This window comes from Taudactylus pleione, unplaced genomic scaffold (genome assembly GCF_031769625.1).
Source record: "Taudactylus pleione unplaced genomic scaffold, aTauple2 ptg000043l, whole genome shotgun sequence".
Classification (NCBI taxonomy): domain Eukaryota; kingdom Metazoa; phylum Chordata; class Amphibia; order Anura; family Myobatrachidae; genus Taudactylus; species Taudactylus pleione.
This window is the reverse complement of record NW_028284445.1, coordinates 14,273,337-14,292,492: the sequence shown is the minus strand read 5'-3', so window position 1 is coordinate 14,292,492 and position 19,156 is coordinate 14,273,337. Positions and strand designations below refer to the sequence as shown.

The 19,156-nt window shown below is 46.3% G+C and overlaps 1 protein-coding gene across 3 annotated transcripts in view; it reads right to left on the bottom strand.

The window, feature by feature from the left end:
• Window positions 1-698: 698 nt before the first annotated feature.
• SLC46A3 (solute carrier family 46 member 3) overlaps window positions 699-19,156 on the bottom strand; it is a 44,474-nt gene continuing 26,016 nt past the window's right edge. For 2 of the 3 annotated variants that reach the window (XM_088460266.1, XM_088460267.1), the window contains exons 4-6: window positions 12,690-12,773; window positions 10,822-10,978; window positions 699-1,365 (exon numbers count right to left, since the gene is read on the bottom strand). In XM_088460266.1, coding sequence (XP_088316392.1) covers window positions 1,299-1,365; window positions 10,822-10,978; window positions 12,690-12,773 — 308 coding nt within the window. In that variant the 3' untranslated portion in view covers window positions 699-1,298. The remainder of the gene's footprint in view (window positions 1,366-10,821; window positions 10,979-12,689; window positions 12,774-19,156) is intronic. The other variant, XM_088460268.1, reaches the window with a different exon arrangement.

Genomic DNA, 19,156 nt, shown 5'->3' with positions numbered 1-19,156 from the left:
GGGCTTATGTGACAATATGGTGTAATGTGCAATATTTGTGCAGTATGATAAAAAGAATATAAACTGTGGGAAAAATGAGACCTGAGCTTATAAACCTCATGATGAGCCTGATCACTGTATTTCCTGCCTGCAGCGTGTGCACAGGAAGCTTACTGTAAGTGCCCCATTACCACAAGTGTGCAGTATTCTCATGACTGAGACAGCTGGCTTAGACACGCACTACTATTGCTGGTGACAGAAGCGTTACATCACTGGGCAGGTGACCCTCCAGTAAATGTTTTTGCATAGGTACAACAGTGCACGTCTACTGTTAAAGTAGCAGTATGGATGCAATAAAATTAATAAAATCATCTCGATTTAGGTTATTACACGGTCTACTTTGGGAGACGTTCTGGTATGTTTCATGCAGGGAAAAGATGGTAAAACACTGACTTAGAGCCGGATTCAGAAATCTACGCAATGCTGATATTTGCACAGTTGAGCGGTTATCGTCTAACTGCGCATACGTCACGGTCGCACTGCGCACGCACCAAGGCACCTTATCAATGCCACTCACAGGGGTCTATTTACTAAGCAGTGTTAGGAGACAAAGTAAAGGGAGATAAGGTGCCAGCCAATCGGCTCCCATTTTTCAAACACAGCCTGTGAGATGGCAGTTGGGAGCTGATTGGCTGGCGCCTTATCACTTTTCACTCTGTCTCCTAACACGGCTTAGTAAATAGACCCCACAGATTGGATTGTGATTGACTTTCATGAACCGTTTGGGGGCGGTTAGAGTAAATGGCTGCAAAAACGCAGGCGTGTCGCAACCCTTCTTGGGGCATTTCAGCCTACAGCTGCGATCCTGTATGCTGATAAAGGGGTTCCGACTTTTCAGTTCAGGCGGCCATTCTACCATAGGGCTACCCAGCTGGCCGAATACCGAATGAGCTGCAGCAGCGTATGTGTACGCAGTTGCTTGGATCTGAGATAGCCCAGGTGGGCGTCTAATTACATATCCCGGCGTCTGTGACATTTGCATATTATCGCACAGCAGCTGAGAGCAGGATGGCAGCTGCGATTGCATTAGCGCACATCTCTGAGTCAGGCCCTTAGTCATGTCTGTATAGTGTGCTCTAAGTATTTCAGTATAAATGTCTCCATTAAGTAAGGAAGGGTCACTTTGTGTATACTTGATGGCGGACATCACATCGGTCACGGCCATATATTCCTCTGCAGATACCCGTGTTGCAATACTTCATATTATACATTGTGCTAGGAGCTCTCCTAAGGTGCCTTCCATCCAGCAATCCTATAAATCAAGATTCCTCTTCATTTACAAGAAGAACATGGTCCCTTTCCTGGTACCCGATGCACAGCAGGAGCCTGAAAATAACCAGATAAGTAGCGTTTAATGGTAATATTGTTACTTTTCGGTTGAGGTGACAAAGAATCTACTCCAAATAAATTCAGCTTTTCCTTTTTATTTTCCGTCCATGAATAGGTTAACACCTTAGCTAACTTAAAACAGGAAAAAGTAAAGAACCCTGGCTGGAAGGTATATAATGTGACTCCTTCTTCTCTTTGGGGTCTCTTTCCTGTGTCACAGCTGTGTAGGGTGAGTGTGTGACTGTACCCGGTGAGACCTCCAGCAGTGCAGGCAGGGACAGGGCGGCTTCCAGGGAGTTGCTACTTTTAAGTAGAGATGTGTGGGTTCCATTTTTATCCGGTCCTTATCGCAAGTTTGGATTAGTTCTGATTTCTCTTATTGGCTATCCAAAACACGTGACAGCCGGATAGCCAATATGATGCCGTTTTTGATATCCGAACATACCCGAGTAAAACCGAACCGCACATCTCTACTTCTAAGTAGCAAACCTGGGGCTGGCGATTCCAGCACCTACTGTACATGACTTCACTACTGGGTAGCACCACTGTGCTGACAGCTGGGAGGTTGTGTGCACACAAACTCTGCTGAGAGGTCCAGCAGCAATGAAGATTTCTGCACCAATTCTGCCATCCCCGAAAAAAACAGAGCACCATTTCTATGTAAGCCCTTCTTAGGGGCGCTGCATTAGAAAAGCAATTTTAGTATAGTTTAGTGAGCTGTTATAATCATCAGATCACAATACTTGTATTTCACATTGCCAAATCCAGGTCAACAAGTGATTAATTGAACAGGAAAAGAAGGGGAGAAGAATACAACTGTAACAATCTAAGGGCCTGATTCAGACCCGCTCGCAAGCGGGTCGATGGTCCCCCACTGCGCATGTGCACGCCGGAACCGGCTCCGGCGTGCGCATGCGCAAGCCCCAGCAAGCGACGGCAGCTCCGTGGTTCCTGGGCTCACTACAAGATGGGGCGACTGTCGATATTGATTGACAGCTCGCCCAGTTTTGTAGGCAGGGAGGGGGGGTGGCTGTGCAAATGGAGGCATTCCCGAAGGAACGCCTGCCGTTTGGGGGCGGCCCCACTGACATTACTCGTGATGTCAGTGGTGAGCTTCCGGCTCTATTAGAGCCGGAAACTCACTGGGGCTTGCAGCAGACAAAACCCTACCACAAGGGTCTTGTCGCAAGCCCGATGGTCAAGACCATCACGACCATCACCTGACCACTCGTAAAAGCGCTTAGCGAGCGGCCAGGAAGCCGGCTCCAATTTTAAAAAAACGCCCTGATTCAGAGTGAGCGCTCTGAAAGAGCGTCCGGGTCTGAATCAGGGCCTAAGTTCAGAGCCACTGAGAAAGCACATTGTTCAGAAACGCGTCTGCAGTATTTGTGGATGTCACTGAAACTTGTGACTCTCACTTCCAGTTTCGGCAGGGACAGGTAGGCAGAGCCTCTCCTGTCATACTCCTGAGATTTGATATACAAATGATTGGAATAATACAAAGAAGATATTTAGAACTTATAAAGATCTTCTTTGTTTATTGTAATAACTTTTATAGCTAACACTCACCAGCTTTGTGGAGCTCCCTGGGACTGCAGGGAGACGAGAGATGAGGCAGCAACAGCTCAGCCTCACTTCTGTATAGTCAGCCACTGCTTGCAGAGCTGGGGGTGGGGCCACAACATGGGCAGTAAGCTGCACAGAAAGGGAGCTAATAGAGGAATGCCTCCGAGTATGGGGGACGTGCCTTGAGCACTGATGGTCACCTTGGATGTGTCATGTGACCAGGAAGTGCACTGCAGTGTTTGGAGATCAGGGGCCAAATGTAATAGGGTGAGAGTTTAGAAAAGAGAGAGTTTCTGATACTTTTTAAACTTTGCCAATGTAATAGAGTCCAAAAACAAAGTAACAGAGCGAACTTGCATGTTTTTTTAGACTTAAAAAACTCTCACGATTTAAAATCTCATTCAGATGTTTTCCCACTCACATTTTCTAAACTCTCACCCTATTACATTTGGCCCCTGATCTCTGTCAGCAGCAGCGAGAGAAGACAGTGATACACGTAGGAGAATCAATGGACACTGAAGCTTAGTGTAGTGAGGGGAGAGTTACAGTGAGTAGGGGGAGAGACAGGCTCCAAGCACTCAGACCCATCTCCATGTGTGCCTCCCCAGCCATTAACCTCTCCACATGTCACTGAGATCTGGGTATTGGCTATTACAGCATTCTCACAACTATTTCCAATGATGCAAACACCATGGAGTAAATGTAATAGTCTGCACGATGCAGGCAACTGCGAGTTTCTGGGAAGTCTGTTTTAAAGTGGGCAATCATTTAAAAGGCAATTCCAACCTGGTCTTGCCTTTAAAATGATTGCTCCTTTAAAAAAATTGGGCAGACTTGGCAGAAACTCACCAATGCCTGCATCGCGCAGGCAGTTACTTTTATCCCCATGTGCATTGTATTGTTTTTAAGATGTATGTGAGATAATATATTGTTGGTAAATACATTTTCTCCTTTTTTACAATTGGCTTATTTTCCCTCTTTTCCCCATTTAAATATCCGTTGACTCCGCACAACGCCACTCTGCACCATATGCCAAACAAATGTTTTGTAAGACACTTAGCAGAATCCATTGACTTGAAAGGATATTAGCTATCGTAATGGCTGCCTCCATTGTGTATACCTCACAAACATCCACATTTTTGTAGCACAATCCTAATTTGAGGGCTCTATCCTAAAGTCACGATCAGGAGTGCATTGTCCTGATTGGCCTGACAGTGGATGAGGTATGTTCCATTTACTGCCGCTCTGCATAGCGCGTGATAGTGATACTGTGATTGGCGGGGACAGGAGGGTGATAAGGGGCAGTCTACCAAACAAGTGCCCATGTGAGTAATGCTTGTGACATGGACACGCCCCCTGTCTCAAGCTTTTAAAAATATCTTTTACGTTAACTGAAAAAAAGTGTTCAACGGCTTGTAAGACTGGACGTGCAGTGTAACATTATGCCTTTGCTGCCATAGGAGTTATTAGATTGTAAGCAGCTTGTTTTTATTGTTATCGTCAGTGTATGGGGACCAGAACCTACTACCTTGAGCCTGCTGTGTCACAATTGGTGTCTGCGAGTTACCTGTCTCAGGTGGTGATCGGATTTCAACGGAGGCCGGCATGACTGGAATCACAGATAATGTAAATAGCTCTATTTACAAGACTTGGGTAGCAGTGAAAACTGCCTTTGATGATAAATGACAGGAACTGGAGGGACCGGACTGGGACCGGCAGGAAGACTTGTTGAATTGAACTGATGAGCTTGGAACTTGACTCTGGACTGGAACAACGTGGACTGAACTGATGAGCTTGGAACTTGACTCTGGACTGGAACAACGTGGACTGAACTGATGAGCTTGGAACTTGACTCAGGACTGGAATGACGTGGACTGAACTGATGAGCTTGGAACTTGACTCAGGGCTGGAATGTGACAATGGCTGAAGGGAAGTCAGGTAATGCTGAGACGAGGGCTAAACAGGGTAATCTGGAATTACTATGACAAGGCTAGAACTCAGGTGCAGGCTGGACAGGATAATTGGAAATAACAGGTTTCAGGAAGGATTGGGTAGGTTTGGGAATTTGCAGGCTGGACAGGATAATTGGAAATAACAGGTTTCAGGAAGGAATGGGTAGGTTTTGGAATTTTAGGTTCAGGGAGGGAATAGGTAGGTAACAGGGGCAGGAGTTGATCCACAGCAGGAAGCAAGGCAGGGTGACACGATGCAGGTTTACAGAGTGCCAGGGACCAACCAGGAGTAGGACTAACAGCATAGCACAGGCCAGGTATGCTGTAACAGGACGTCTGGATGCCAGGTATTACTGTAGCAGGTTTTCGGAATGCACCAGGGGTTGCTGTCAGCAGGCTTACTGGATTGCCAGGTTTGGCTGTAACAGGTTTTCTGGAAGCATCGGGGGTTGCTGCCAGCAGATTTACTGGATTGCCAGGTACAGTTGAAACAGGTTTTCTGGATAGCGCCAGGGATTGCTGTAACAGGTTACAGGGATAGACTTGAATGCAGGAACAGCATGAACCATACACCACGGGAAGACGAGATGTTCAGGCCCAGAATGCTATCAGGAGAGGATATATATATATACCATGGGTCTGGCAGCAATTGGTGGATACGGACAGGTGGTCTGGTAGTAGCATTCTGAGTGGTGGAAGGCACAACATGCAGAGGGAGTATTCATCTCTGCAGCTCTGAGAATCAGAACCACACCTGTGATTCCAATCAGGGCTAGCAGTGCTCTCAGACAGAGGAGAGACCAGGTGCAATAATCAGAGCAAATCCTCCAGGCAAATTACACACACAGATCCATGGGGGAGCTGACAGGGGTAAGTCCCAAGGCAAAAAGGTGACAACTAGACAGGGTCGTGACAGTACCCCCCTCTTTATGGGTGGACTCCAAACACCAAAACAAAAACTTTCTTCAGACATCTTCCCAATTTCTTGGGATACTTGGAGTGGAAAGTCTACAAAGGAGATAGTTCAAGACCTTCGCCGATTCTTCTTTTTGCTGCGAGAACGTTTTGTGCCAACCAATGGACCAGGAATCTTTGGTAACTCCTGTGGAAATATGTGGCTGGGAAGGACAGGATCAGAATTTTGGGAGGAACAGTAGCAGAAAGGGGACAAGGAGGTGTGTGCACAAGTCATGTTCTGGGTTACAGATTCAAAAGTGCTGCTCTCTTGGGATGCCTGGAATTCGGCACGCTGGCCCTTGAAAACTTGACCTTGTTCGGATTTCAGAGGAGTGGAGGACGAATTCTTGGTAGCATAAACAGAGTGCTTGGACAATATTTTGGAACTGAGAACTTCACTAGAATTTTGGTTTACAGGGTAAGGACCAAATTCTTTGACAACAGCTTCACTGAAAGTCTTTATATTTTGAAGCATTGGATCTTTGGAGTTATAAATAGGGGCAACCCAGTCCCAAGCTTTACCTTGAAAAGATGAGATAACAAACTCTACAATATTAGTAGACTTGACTCCACATGGCAGAGAAGAATTCATCATACCGAAGAATTGTTTCAATAAAGCATAGTATTGAGTTAAGTCCCCATCAAAATAAATGCATGGTGAAGTATCTGACAAATCCTGTGTGTTCAAGGATTGTGGAGTACTTTCAGGTGCCTGGCAGGAGGAAATTTGAGGATGCTCCGATTGATGAGGAGTCGAAATAACTGAAGCTGACCGATGTTCGGAATTCGGACCAATTGATGGAACTGGAAGGAGTCCTGGGGAGCTAGAGACAGTAGCATCAACAATCAAAGCTGAGAACAGACTACAGAGATTGTCATCTTCTGGAACAATATATGCAGGAGACGGTGAACAGGAACCATAATCAGATTTTGTAGCACAAGACACTTCTCCCTGATAACAGGAACTTTAGACCCCCTCCTGGGGCGCGAGACTTGAAACCCCCTCCTGGGGCACGAGACTTGAAACCCCCTCCTGGGGTACGAGACTTGAAACCCCCTCCTGGGGTACGAGACTTGAAACCCCCTCCTGGGGCACGAGACTTGAAACCCCCTCCTGGGGTACGAGACTTGAAACCCCCTCCTGGGGTACGAGACTTGAGACCCCTCCTGGGGCCGCTGACTGGAGTCCCCTGCTGGGACAAGCAGAATCCAGGCTGGAGCCGGAACGGGCAGAATCCGGGCTGGAGCCGGAACGGGCAGAATCCGGGCTGGAGCCGGAACGGGCAGAATCCGGGCTGGAGCCGGAACGGGCAGAATCCGGGCTGGGACCGGAACGGGCAGAATCCGGGCTGGGACCGGAATGGGCCTGGGGTACGAGACTTGAAACCCCCTCCTGGGGTACGAGACTTGAGACCCCTCCTGGGGCAGCGGACTGGAGTCCCCTGCTGGGACAAGCAGAATCCGGGCTGGGACCGGAACGGGCAGAATCCGGGCTGGAGCCGGAACGGGCAGAATCCGGGCTGGAGCCGGAACGGGCAGAATCCGGGCTGGAGCCGGAACGGGCAGAATCCGGGCTGGAGCCGGAACGGGCAGAATCCGGGCTGGGGCCGGAACGGGCAGAATCCGGGCTGGGACCGGAATGGGCCTGGGGTACGAGACTTGAAACCCCCTCCTGGGGTACGAGACTTGAGACCCCTCCTGGGGCCGCTGACTGGAGTCCCCTGCTGGGACAAGCAGAATCCGGGCTGGGACCGGAACGGGCAGAATCCGGGCTGGGACCGGAACGGGCAGAATCCGGGCTGGGACCGGAACGGGCAGAATCCGGGCTGGGACCGGAACGGGCACTGAGACGTTGACACTTAGAACCACTGCTGGAGTTGCAAAGGAAACAGTCTTTAATGAAGTGGTCAGAACTCCCACAATAGAGACAGAGCTGTAAATCTTTGCGCCGCTGGCGTTCGGCCACAGAGAGCTTGGGGCGTGGGTAACTACGATGTCTGACAGTACTTGGTTCAGAAGAATCCTTGTTTCTTAGGGATTCCAAGGCAGAGGTTTTAGTCGGGACAGAGGCAGCTCTAAGAAATTCAGGAATGATCTGAAAAATTTTGGTGAGTAGAGCCTGAAGCTGTTTCAGCAGTCGATGGAAGGTAGTTAGGGGTTCAGGTAAGGTTTGGGTAACATCTAGCCGGCTATTCAGGATTTTCAAAAGCTGTAGCACTTGATGCTGTACGGCCTCCTGTGAATCCAAGCGGGTGACCAGGTTACGGAAAGCATCTAGTCCCTTAATAGGTGCTTGATCCGCCACCATCGTTGGGCCTGAACATTCTGTCACAATTGGTGTCTGCGAGTTACCTGTCTCAGGTGGTGATCGGATTTCAACGGAGGCCGGCATGACTGGAATCACAGATAATGTAAATAGCTCTATTTACAAGACTTGGGTAGCAGTGAAAACTGCCTTTGATGATAAATGACAGGAACTGGAGGGACCGGACTGGGACCGGCAGGAAGACTTGTTGAATTGAACTGATGAGCTTGGAACTTGACTCTGGACTGGAACAACGTGGACAGAACTGATGAGCTTGGAACTTGACTCAGGACTGGAATGACGTGGACTGAACTGATGAGCTTGGAACTTGACTCAGGACTGGAATGTGACAATGGCTGAAGGGAAGTCAGGTAATGCTGAGACGAGGGCTAAACAGGGTAATCTGGAATTACTATGACAAGGCTAGAACTCAGGTGCAGGCTGGACAGGATAATTGGAAATAACAGGTTTCAGGAAGGATTGGGTAGGTTTGGGAATTTGCAGCCTGGACAGGATAATTGGAAATAACAGGTTTCAGGAAGGATTGGGTAGGTTTGGGAATTTGCAGGCTGGACAGGATAATTGGAAATAACAGGTTTCAGGAAGGAATGGGTAGGTTTGGGAATTTTAGGTTCAGGGAGGGAATAGGTAGGTAACAGGGGCAGGAGTTGATCCACAGCAGGAAGCAAGGCAGGGTGACACGATGCAGGTTTACAGAGTGCCAGGGACCAACCAGGAGTAGGACTAACAGCAGAGCACAGGCCAGGTATGCTGTAACAGGACGTCTGGATGCCAGGTATTACTGTAGCAGGTTTTCGGAATGCACCAGGGGTTGCTGTCAGCAGGCTTACTGGATTGCCAGGTTTGGCTGTAACAGGTTTTCTGGAAGCATCGGGGGTTGCTGCCAGCAGATTTACTGGATTGCCAGGTACAGTTGAAACAGGTTTTCTGGATAGCGCCAGGGATTGCTGTAACAGGTTACAGGGATAGACTTGAATGCAGGAACAGCATGAACCATACACCACGGGAAGACGAGATGTTCAGGCCCAGAATGCTATCAGGAGAGGATATATATATATACCATGGGTCTGGCAGCAATTGGTGGATACGGACAGGTGGTCTGGTAGTAGCATTCTGAGTGGTGGAAGGCACAACATGCAGAGGGAGTATTCATCTCTGCAGCTCTGAGAATCAGAACCACACCTGTGATTCCAATCAGGGCTAGCAGTGCTCTCAGAGGAGAGACCAGGTGCAATAATCAGAGCAAATCCTCCAGGCAAATTACACACACAGATCCATGGGGGAGCTGACAGGGGTAAGTCCCAAGGCAAAAAGGTGACAACTAGACAGGGTCGTGACATGCTGGACTCATAACCTGTTAGCAGAGTAGCGGTAGTGAGGATGTGCAGCAGAATGACACTGGGTTGAATTAAGGTTATGTAGATAGTCTAGTGTTCCCTTTAGGTCCGGCACCATAGAAAGGGCACTCCAGCGCATGTCCAAAAAATGGACGTAACCAAACCTTAAGACACACACCCTTTTATCACTCTTGTGGCATGCCCAGCACTTACAAACATGCCGGGCTGCCCCCAGCTCTCCTCTCTCTGTGAATAGATGCTGTGCACATGCACACGGCTTCGATGCACCGCAATTTTTCCCACCCGCGGGGCGCATTCTGCCCTTTTGAAATCAGGCAGGGCGAGGCCCCACACTAAAACAGCCTAGCGGGAACGCTATAGTCCCACTAAATAACAGCCAATACACTGGGCCAGAGTGCATAAGGTGGCAAGTGTGCTGCGCAGGTGACCTGTGGCGATTAGTCCACACGTGTGGCACAGCTTAACTAGGTCTTAGGTCTACTGAACTAGGTAGAACAACAAGTAGCATAAGACACCATGGATATATTAGGTGTTCAAATAGTAGTATTGATGCAGCCTGGTGCATTACGGTATTGCTGAGCATTGTAGTACACTAGGAGTCAAAGTGGTAAAAACACATGCGTATTGTAGTACTCTGTGGGCTCTGCAGGGATAGTATATCTGTGGGAGTCCATGCACTAGGAACACCAGGAAGGAAAGACTTGAGAACAAGGTGCGAATGTTGGAGGTCATGCCTCCTGCTGAGCTCCAGCAGGTTCTAGAGACCGTCGGCTCTCTTGCGTGGTTGCACTGAGGATGGAGGCAGTGCAAGTGAACAGTTTTCGGTAAGGAGGGCTTACATTCGTATGTGCATTATCTTTAACAATAAGCAGCTATTCCAATGCCCCCTACATGAAGCATTTCATGGTAATGCCCCCTAATCATCTCACTGTTGTACAAGATTTATATTCAAATTCTACAGTCTACAGAGAATGTACAGTACAAGCAAGTATAGGTACAGTACACAAACTCTCACTTCTGCATTACATATGTTCTGTATTTATACAATGTGCTTCTCCTTCCATAATGTAATCAGGAATAGAAGAAGGAACTTCTCTTTCCATAATGTAATAAGGAACTGAGTGCACAGCTCGTGCTGGCTGTTCATCATACACAACAATGCTTTCATTATCTTAATTTAGTCATATCATCTCCAGCAATTAAAAAATAACTTGGTTTACTTAATGAAGCACGTCAATGAATAAAGAATTTTGCAGACAGAGATTAGAAGGTTCTAAGCATAAGGTTTTCTTACCATACTACACCGAATGGAATTAAGCAGAGAAGAGCTGATAACAGGAAAGAAAACCCGGGGAACCACAGGATTGTGGCTGCGTAGATGCCATTGAAGACAGCAATCGTGATGCTTCCGGTTAAACTCTCCAGACACGCAATGCAAGCAAAGAGTGCTCCTGTAATACAGGAAATACGCCAATAGTGTTATATAGGGCAGAAGGTCAAGCGTCTAAAAGACTAAAAATGATCTGTTCAGCTGCTGACTGTACTGCGGTTGGAAGGACCCATAGTCCAGCACTTCTGAAATTAGTTGAAGGAGATGGGAATGGAAACATAGAATGTTTCGTTTTCATAGAACTATTGAAACTCTGACAGCTGCAGACAACCATTTTTTTCCCCTCAAGTATCGTTCTTTTATTCAAAGAATTAAGTTTCTGTATATCTTCTCTAATTCCAGAGCAGGGTTCTTCTCTTCAGAGTTTTCCATATCAGGGTATTAGCAGATATCAGCATATTCCAGGCCCCACTGAATATTGTTTGGAACTTATAGTAACTATATATGTATCATTTCATATTGTGATGTATCAAGGAATAGAAACTACGGTGTAGAGATTATGCCCTTTAAGCTAAACTAAAGAGGTGGCTTATTTTTAAATACTCCCTTCTGGGAGATCCTTAAATGGAAGTAGAGGTGGTAGGGGGGGATAATAGCGCACAAATATCATCATCATTGACGCATCTCAAGCTGTGCAATTTTGCAAAATTTGGGCCATGATGATGTGATTTGCTGCAAAGCGCGTCATCAAGCCCCTAGAGTTCCCACATCACTGGGGTAGTGGGCTGGATAAAGGAGGCTTGTATACTATCCAGGGAGTATTGGTGAACACCAAGACATTTGGGAGTTTCCTGGACATTCTGGGAGAGTAACCAAGTATGCTGACAGTGGGTTGGGTATGGGGTCCCGGTGGTCGAGATGCCGCCAGTCACAATGTCGACAGCGGCATCCCGACAGTCAGAATCCCGACACCTTCAGGTTTGTTCCCTAACCCCTACCCCTCCCCCTCCCTGATGGCTGAACCTAACCTCCCCCTAGTGCCGAAACCTAACCCCCCTTCCCCCTTAGTGCCTAATCCTAACTCTCCCCCTAGTGCCTAAACCTAACCCTCCTCCTAACCCCAGATACCTTCGGGATGCCGGTGGTCAGGATATTGGAGCCGGGATCCTGACGCCTTCAGGATTCCGCCGCCGGTATTTTGCAGGTAATGCACGCCATCACAGAAGTAGTATTATCAGTGAGGGTTATAGCCTTTCACATGACCCATTATGTTCTCAAAAAACATTTTATTTTTATCTCTATGCGACTGTATATACAACTTTCATGGAAATTGATTTGACATAGCAAACATTTTTTTTACAATTAATAGAACCACAGTGTAAGACAAATCATTATAAAATACACACATTAACCCCATTTTGTCTGGTCCTGCATCTTTCTTGCATGTTGCGAGCTACCTCATTTGAAGTATTATGTATCAATAATGGACGTTGTAACCGTTCTATCTTAGATTTAATTACAAAATGTCTGATTATAGTAGCTTTACATGAAACAGGAATTTTTTTCAAATGGTCCCATTTAAATAGGGAAATTTAATTCAGTGCGATGTGATGATGCCGGGTTTGGCGGTCCACATTACGGCTTAATACAGCAGCCAAACATTGGTCATTTTCCTGCACACCACTATGGGAAGCAAGGGAAAATTAACAATGTTACTGGTGCTCGCAGACCATTCCGGAGGCACTTTGTGGCCATTGCGCTAAATTACATACCCCGCTCTCTTTTTTTCTATCATGAGGTATAAAAATACATACAGTTGTTTCTGATAATACCTTGTTCATTTTCTAAAACCACTTTGGACATCACTGACCTCATCACAGGAAGAGGCATTGCAGAAAATAGCATAGGAATTCTCACTGAAAAACACAAGTTGGATATGTGAACGTCCCAATGTATAAAAATACAATTAACAGCACAATTATCCCACACACAGATCCTGACATCAGTTCTGTGATGTTTGAGAAGCTTGTTCACTTTCTAATTCTCAGTCTGTGGCTTTCTGGTTACCTCTTCACACGGTGGATCTAGTACTCTCACATGTAACCCTGTCCTTAGGACATGAGGGGGACACTTTACAACAAGATCAGCAAGCCCTTGCTTCTGGCTAGCAGACCTTCTCACATGCCTCATTATGCCCTTCAGACCTGCCTTACATACACATCAGACTAACCCACATGCCACTAAGGGCCATATCCAAGTAGCCCCGAACACTGTTCGGGCGCTAATTGATCCCCGCGATCGGCGAAAAACAGGGATTTTTCGCCGATTATCCCCGATTTTCGACGATATTTTTTTTCTCTCCCTATCCTATTATTTTGGGCGAAATAATAGGATAGTTCACACGTTAACACTTAGGAGCCGCTATAAGGTCGCAGACCTATGTGTTCTCTCCCTTTTTGGGCCAAAAGAACGGCACTTATCGTGGATTATTTTTCGGGACACATCAGGTCCCGAAAAAAGAACCCTGATAAGTGACGCTGTCAGGCCAACTTCGGGGCTAATTGGATAGCCCCGGGCGAGCTAATTAGCCGCGGTAATTTACCACGGCTAATTGGATATGGCCCTTAATGTCCTTCAAACTTACGAATATGACCATCAGACATGAATCTATATGCTCCTCAGACCTTCCAACATGCCATAAGGCCTCCCCAAATTGCTACATACTCACAAGGCCTCTTACATGCCATTCAGACTCCCTACAAGTCCATAAGAGCTCCCCTTATGCCTCTCACACCTCTCCCACTTACCTCTAGAAATTGAGCTCACAGAGCAAAGGGTTACCTAGCAGTTCTCACCATTGAAGTCAATTGTGAGAACAGTTCATTGGCTGAGAGAGGCACATGCTCGCCTCTCTCAGCCAATGAACGCTCAGCCCATGCATTTCTAAGTGAAATGCCGCAGCTGAGCTGACATTCGGGAAGTACTGTCCTTAGAGGACGGTACTTATGTCTGTGGGCCGGGACTTTGCATTTTTTTTATTTTAGGAAGACGTGGATGTGTACATGGAGGGTGTGTTATAAGAGATAGACAGTAATTAGTTAGACAATGTCTAGATAGACACCAAATGTTAAGGCCCCCATACATCAGAGATTGATTGCAGCAATCGTGCAATTTGCAATCGATTGTGTATAAAAATCTTTGCCTTTTTCAATCGATTGCAGATTGCAGAATTTCCACAATTGATTGAAAAAGGAAAAGATTTTTATACACAATCGATTGCAAATTGCACGATTGCTGCAATCAATGTCTGATGTATGGGGGCCTTGAGACAGTGAATAGTTAGACAGAGACAAAAGTTCAACAGGGACAAAAGTCAGACACACTAAAGTTAGACATGTAAAAAGGTAAACAGGTACAAAAGGGTCAAAAGTTCAATATGAACATGGTTGATACAAAAATGGTAGACAATTAATATTATTATTTTTTTTAGCCCTAATCTTCACCCTAACCCGAACCCTCCCCTTGGTGCCTAACCCTAACCCCCCCTCCAGGTGCCTAACCCTAACCATTGGGGTAAGTGCCTAATCCTAACCCTCCAGTAAGTGCCTAACCCTAAACCTAAAAAATGTGTCGACCATTATCATGTAGAACTTTTGACCCTGTCAACCTTTTTACATGTCTAACTTTAGTGTGTCTGACTTTTGTCCCTGTCAAACTATTCACTGTCTAAAATCTGGTGTCTATCTAGACAATGTCTAACTGATTACTGTCTATCTAAACTCGGGAACCCGTACATGGATTGTAGGTGAGTATGTGTGAGTTGAATTTTTAGTAAGTTTTGGGATTTTGTGAGTGATATATACATTCGATTTAATTTGATTTTAAGTGAGTTAAACATAAATAAAATCTAATGCAAAATCAAACTTTGAGAAATATACCCCTTAGCCTCTGCTCTATTACAAAGCATAGAAGTGATATTTGGAATGCTGCCAGGGCTGTCTTGGCCCAAGACAGGCCTGGCAGCATTCCTCCCATGCCACCATCCAGAGTACTACATTTCTGCTCCCAGCTGGAAGCCAAGCAGTAAGTATACTTGAGTTTTGGTTGTTTTGCAATTGCACGTACAGTTATGGTGTGCAGCTTATTTAAACATTTCGGAGGCATTTGTTGCATTGCATTGTTTCTTTTGTTTTGTCTTTAATTACAAATGCATTTTTGACTAACATTCGTAACAGCAAGAGCACAGTGTGGTGTAAAAATCAAGGACACGTGTTTTAAATTCTATATGTCTACTTTATATAAGTTATGGTTTGGGTGGCTGGGATGAATTTTGGAGTCTGTAATACATGTTGTATTGGTAAAGATGTCAATGTGAAAACTGTCTCTGCCACTTGGACTTCTTGCTGCAATAGGCTTAAATCCACTCATTAGATTTATATCTATTGTGCTATGGAATATAGGGGCAATTTGTAAATAAATGATGATAATGCACAATACTTATTGCATGAAGATTTAGGGCCTGATTCAGACCCACTCGCAAGCGGCTGTCCGCTCGCAAGTGGGTCGATGTTGTGCACTGCGCATGCGCACGACGGCGGGAGCTCCGTCGTGCGCATGCGCCAGACGCGACGAGCGAAGGACTTTCCTTCGCTCGTTGTGTCTGATCAAAGGGGGCGTGCTGTCGATGTTGATTGACAGCACGCCCCCTTTGGTGGGCGTGCTGGGGGCGTGCCTCCCTGACGGGGGCGTTCCCAAGGGAACGCCTACCGTCAGAAGCCGGCCCACTGACATCACTAGTGATGTCAGTGGGAGTGATTTTGGCTCTGATAGAGCCAAAATCACTCCGGGCCTTGTGGTTGAAAAACTCAACCGCAGGCTCCGGCTCGCAGTGGCGATGGTCTCGATGGTCACGACCATCGCGGCCATCAAACTGCAAGCTCGTATAGGCTGTGGGTGTGTGACCCACAGCTATACGAGCGTCCAGGAGGACGCTCCATAATTATGGAGGGCGGCCCTCATTCAGAGCGTGCGCTCTGCACAGAGCGTACGGCTCTGAATGAGGGCCTTAGTTAGCAGCAAATCCAGCTGAAGGGTGCAGTTTTGCACCTGGACAAACCAAGTTGTGATGCAAGGTGTGCAAATGCTAGTTTTGCACACATGTAGCACATAAGTACTGGACAGCTTTAGCATGGCAATTTAGAGTTTAGCTTGGAAGAGCCCCCATTTAAACTCTACCATTGCGGAATAACATGGTTTTGCCAAGATGCTAAATTCCTAAATATTGGTTTATCAAAGTCATCAAGATAAAACGGTGATTGTAATACACACAAATTCGGCAGCTTTGAAAAAACAAAGGGCCTAATTCAGACTCACTCGCGAGCACATAGCGCTCGCAAGCGGGTCGATGGTGGCCTAGTGCGCACGTGCGGCGTGCTCAAGCCCCGAAGCGAGTGAGACCTTCACTCACTCCTGAGCTCGCAGCAAAACAGGGTGGCTGTCGATGTTGATCGACAGGTCGCCCCGTTTTGTAGGCGGGTAGGGGGGTGGCTGAACAAACTAATGCTTTCCCGAAGGAACGCCTGCCGTTTGTGGGCGGCCCTACTGACATCACTCGTCCACTTGGCATTGCGAGTGCAGAGACCCTACCACAAGGGTCTCCTCGCAATGCCGATGGTTGCGATAATCGCGACCATCGCCAGGCCGCTCGCACAAGCTGTGGGTGGTCACCCACAGCTATGCGAGTGGCCTGGAGGCCGGAATTTAAAAAAATAGGGACGCCCTGATTCAGAGCAAGCGCACGCAAATAGCGTTCGCCTCCTAATCAGGCCCAAAATCTTTAGTAACTATACTGACAAGTACAAAAAAAAAATCATATTCAGTTGTGCCTAGATGGAAAGGGCTGGTTAATCGTTTTTCTGTAAATAAATTACCTTTCATTTTTCATGCCAGTCAAGAGTAAAATCAATAAATAACATTTATATTCCGGCTTGAAGTCTCTGTAAACTTTGCAAAACACAGAACACTAAAGTTGGGTACACACCTTTTCTATCAGCTGATCAGGTTAAACTCTTCCGATCGGCCGTGCAATGTGTCCCCAGTGTGAGCGCATCAGCTGCCTGTGAGCCCCGTACACGCTGTGCAGACATAGTTCAGTGTGGATGTGTTTCTATGGGATCGGGAGGTTGGCCCGACAAATATTAAACAGCCCATAAGATGCAACCTCCCGATCCCAACAGTTGTAGGAGCGTTATAAGTCATTAATCAGCTAATGCTCCTGCAACAGTACAGCAGACACACCTATACAATCATCGTCCCGATCACTCAATATCCCTAAAAGCTAGATAATAACAGCTGGGCCACTTCTCATATATCTGATTATGTCTCTATGGCATTGTTAAGAAAATATAAATTGGTTTTGATAATGCATTAATATGCTTTAATAAAGATAAAAATGAAAACACTTCTGTACTTCAGGGAGGTAGGAACCGTATTGTTTAGGGCTTGTCAAAATCTTTTTGCAAGGGTACAGTAACATGTCGACTGGAAAATCCACCACGGAAAACTGGGCTACAGGGGGCAGCCAGCCCAATCAGCAATCAGCAACCAGCCCAATCAGAATGAATCGTTGCACACGGATTCACTATCAGCCTGTCACTCACATCCAGTACTGCGGAGCGACATAATCTGTGCGAGACATGAACACAGTCTCACATTGTGATCCTAAATGTAGAACTGCAGTAAGATATAGCTAAAGCTTCTTCTGTTTAAAAATGGGCTGCTCCAATTAAATAGATGGAAATTCATGTTATCAGAGGGAGTGGCGGCAATAAACGAAGGCAAAAATGCAGCATATAGTATATAAAATAATAATTAAAAAAAACACAGAAATAATAATCAATAGAAAGCACGGAACATTATACAGTCATTGCAAACACAAGTCTGTAGGTTGTATCCCTCATGTGGGGTGCTCACCGTTGTTTAAAATCCAAAAAGGTTGCTGAATGAAAAATGCATACTATTTATATGAACAAACTTTTAAAGGATCATTCATACATATCAAACACACTGCTGCTTACTGATAACAAGGTGCAATATGCAAAAATGTGCAGTAACCTACAACATCCACATGGTCATTTTAATTTTCTAAACTTTGCCAGAAAGATTACAACTATGCGTCTAATTAGTACTGGTTAGCCATCAAATGAGCCCCACAGTAAGTATGGTGTCACTACAATGTGACTGCACCTAGAACACAGCACGCCAGGAAACTGATCAATGTGCTGTTCCCAGTCTGGATGGGTGTTTGGGGGGGGATGTACATCAGTTATGCAGGAGGGAAGCTATCAGCTCAATGCAATACGTTGAGAAGCACAGCTGTAATTGAACCCTAACGGTAATTTATTAAAAAAAAAAAATAGGTACACAGTGTGGGAGTTGTTCCCAACTCTCTGGGTCACTGGCTGAATGTTTTAAAATGTTTTAAGGCACACATCCACTTGCAGAGCAAAATACGACTGCACGATTACGACATTGTAATTGTGCAGTCGTTTGACAGTCTGTGCTGTGCCTACACTGACCGAGCAGTCGTTCAGTGTAGGCACATCAATCATCCCCTAACATGTTCAGCCTGACGTTATCGTCAGGTTGTTCAGCATGTTAGGCCGATGACTGATGTCGGAGATGACCAGCAGGGGCGCGCATCACTGGTCGTTTCCTACTTTAATGTGGCCGAATCATGCACGATTCATGAGCGTTTTAACGATAATGATATCGCTCATAGAAATCGGCTAGTGGATGTGTGCCTTAAGGCCTGTGTCATACCTGCCGATTTTGACCGGCCAGCAAAAAACCAGGCAGAAGCTGGACGTTTTTTTCAGGCACTCAGTGCCTTTCACAAGCAGCGGCTTTGAGCCGCTTTTATGTTTGTTTGTTTTTATTTATCTATTGGGCATACGCAGCAGCAGCAGTTGCTGTACACGCCGGTCGTTGTGTGTGAAAGAAAACATTGTTTCCTATACACTACTGGCTTGCAGGGACGACCCAGGCACGGCATGGCAGCCGTCCTTCTCAGTGGATATTTCCGGCTGTAACACGGCATCCGGGCAGTGTGAAAGGACCCACCGGCTTCCCTGCATTACTACATTTCACACCCGACAAAAAAACAGCTGTTTTTTTTTACCGGCCGATCAAAACCAAGAAGTGTGAAATAAGCCTTAGGGAGCTGACTGGCACATTTGGTTCACTATTTCATTTAGAAAGTAGTAACAGACAAGGACTAGAATCTTGAAAATAATCTGGT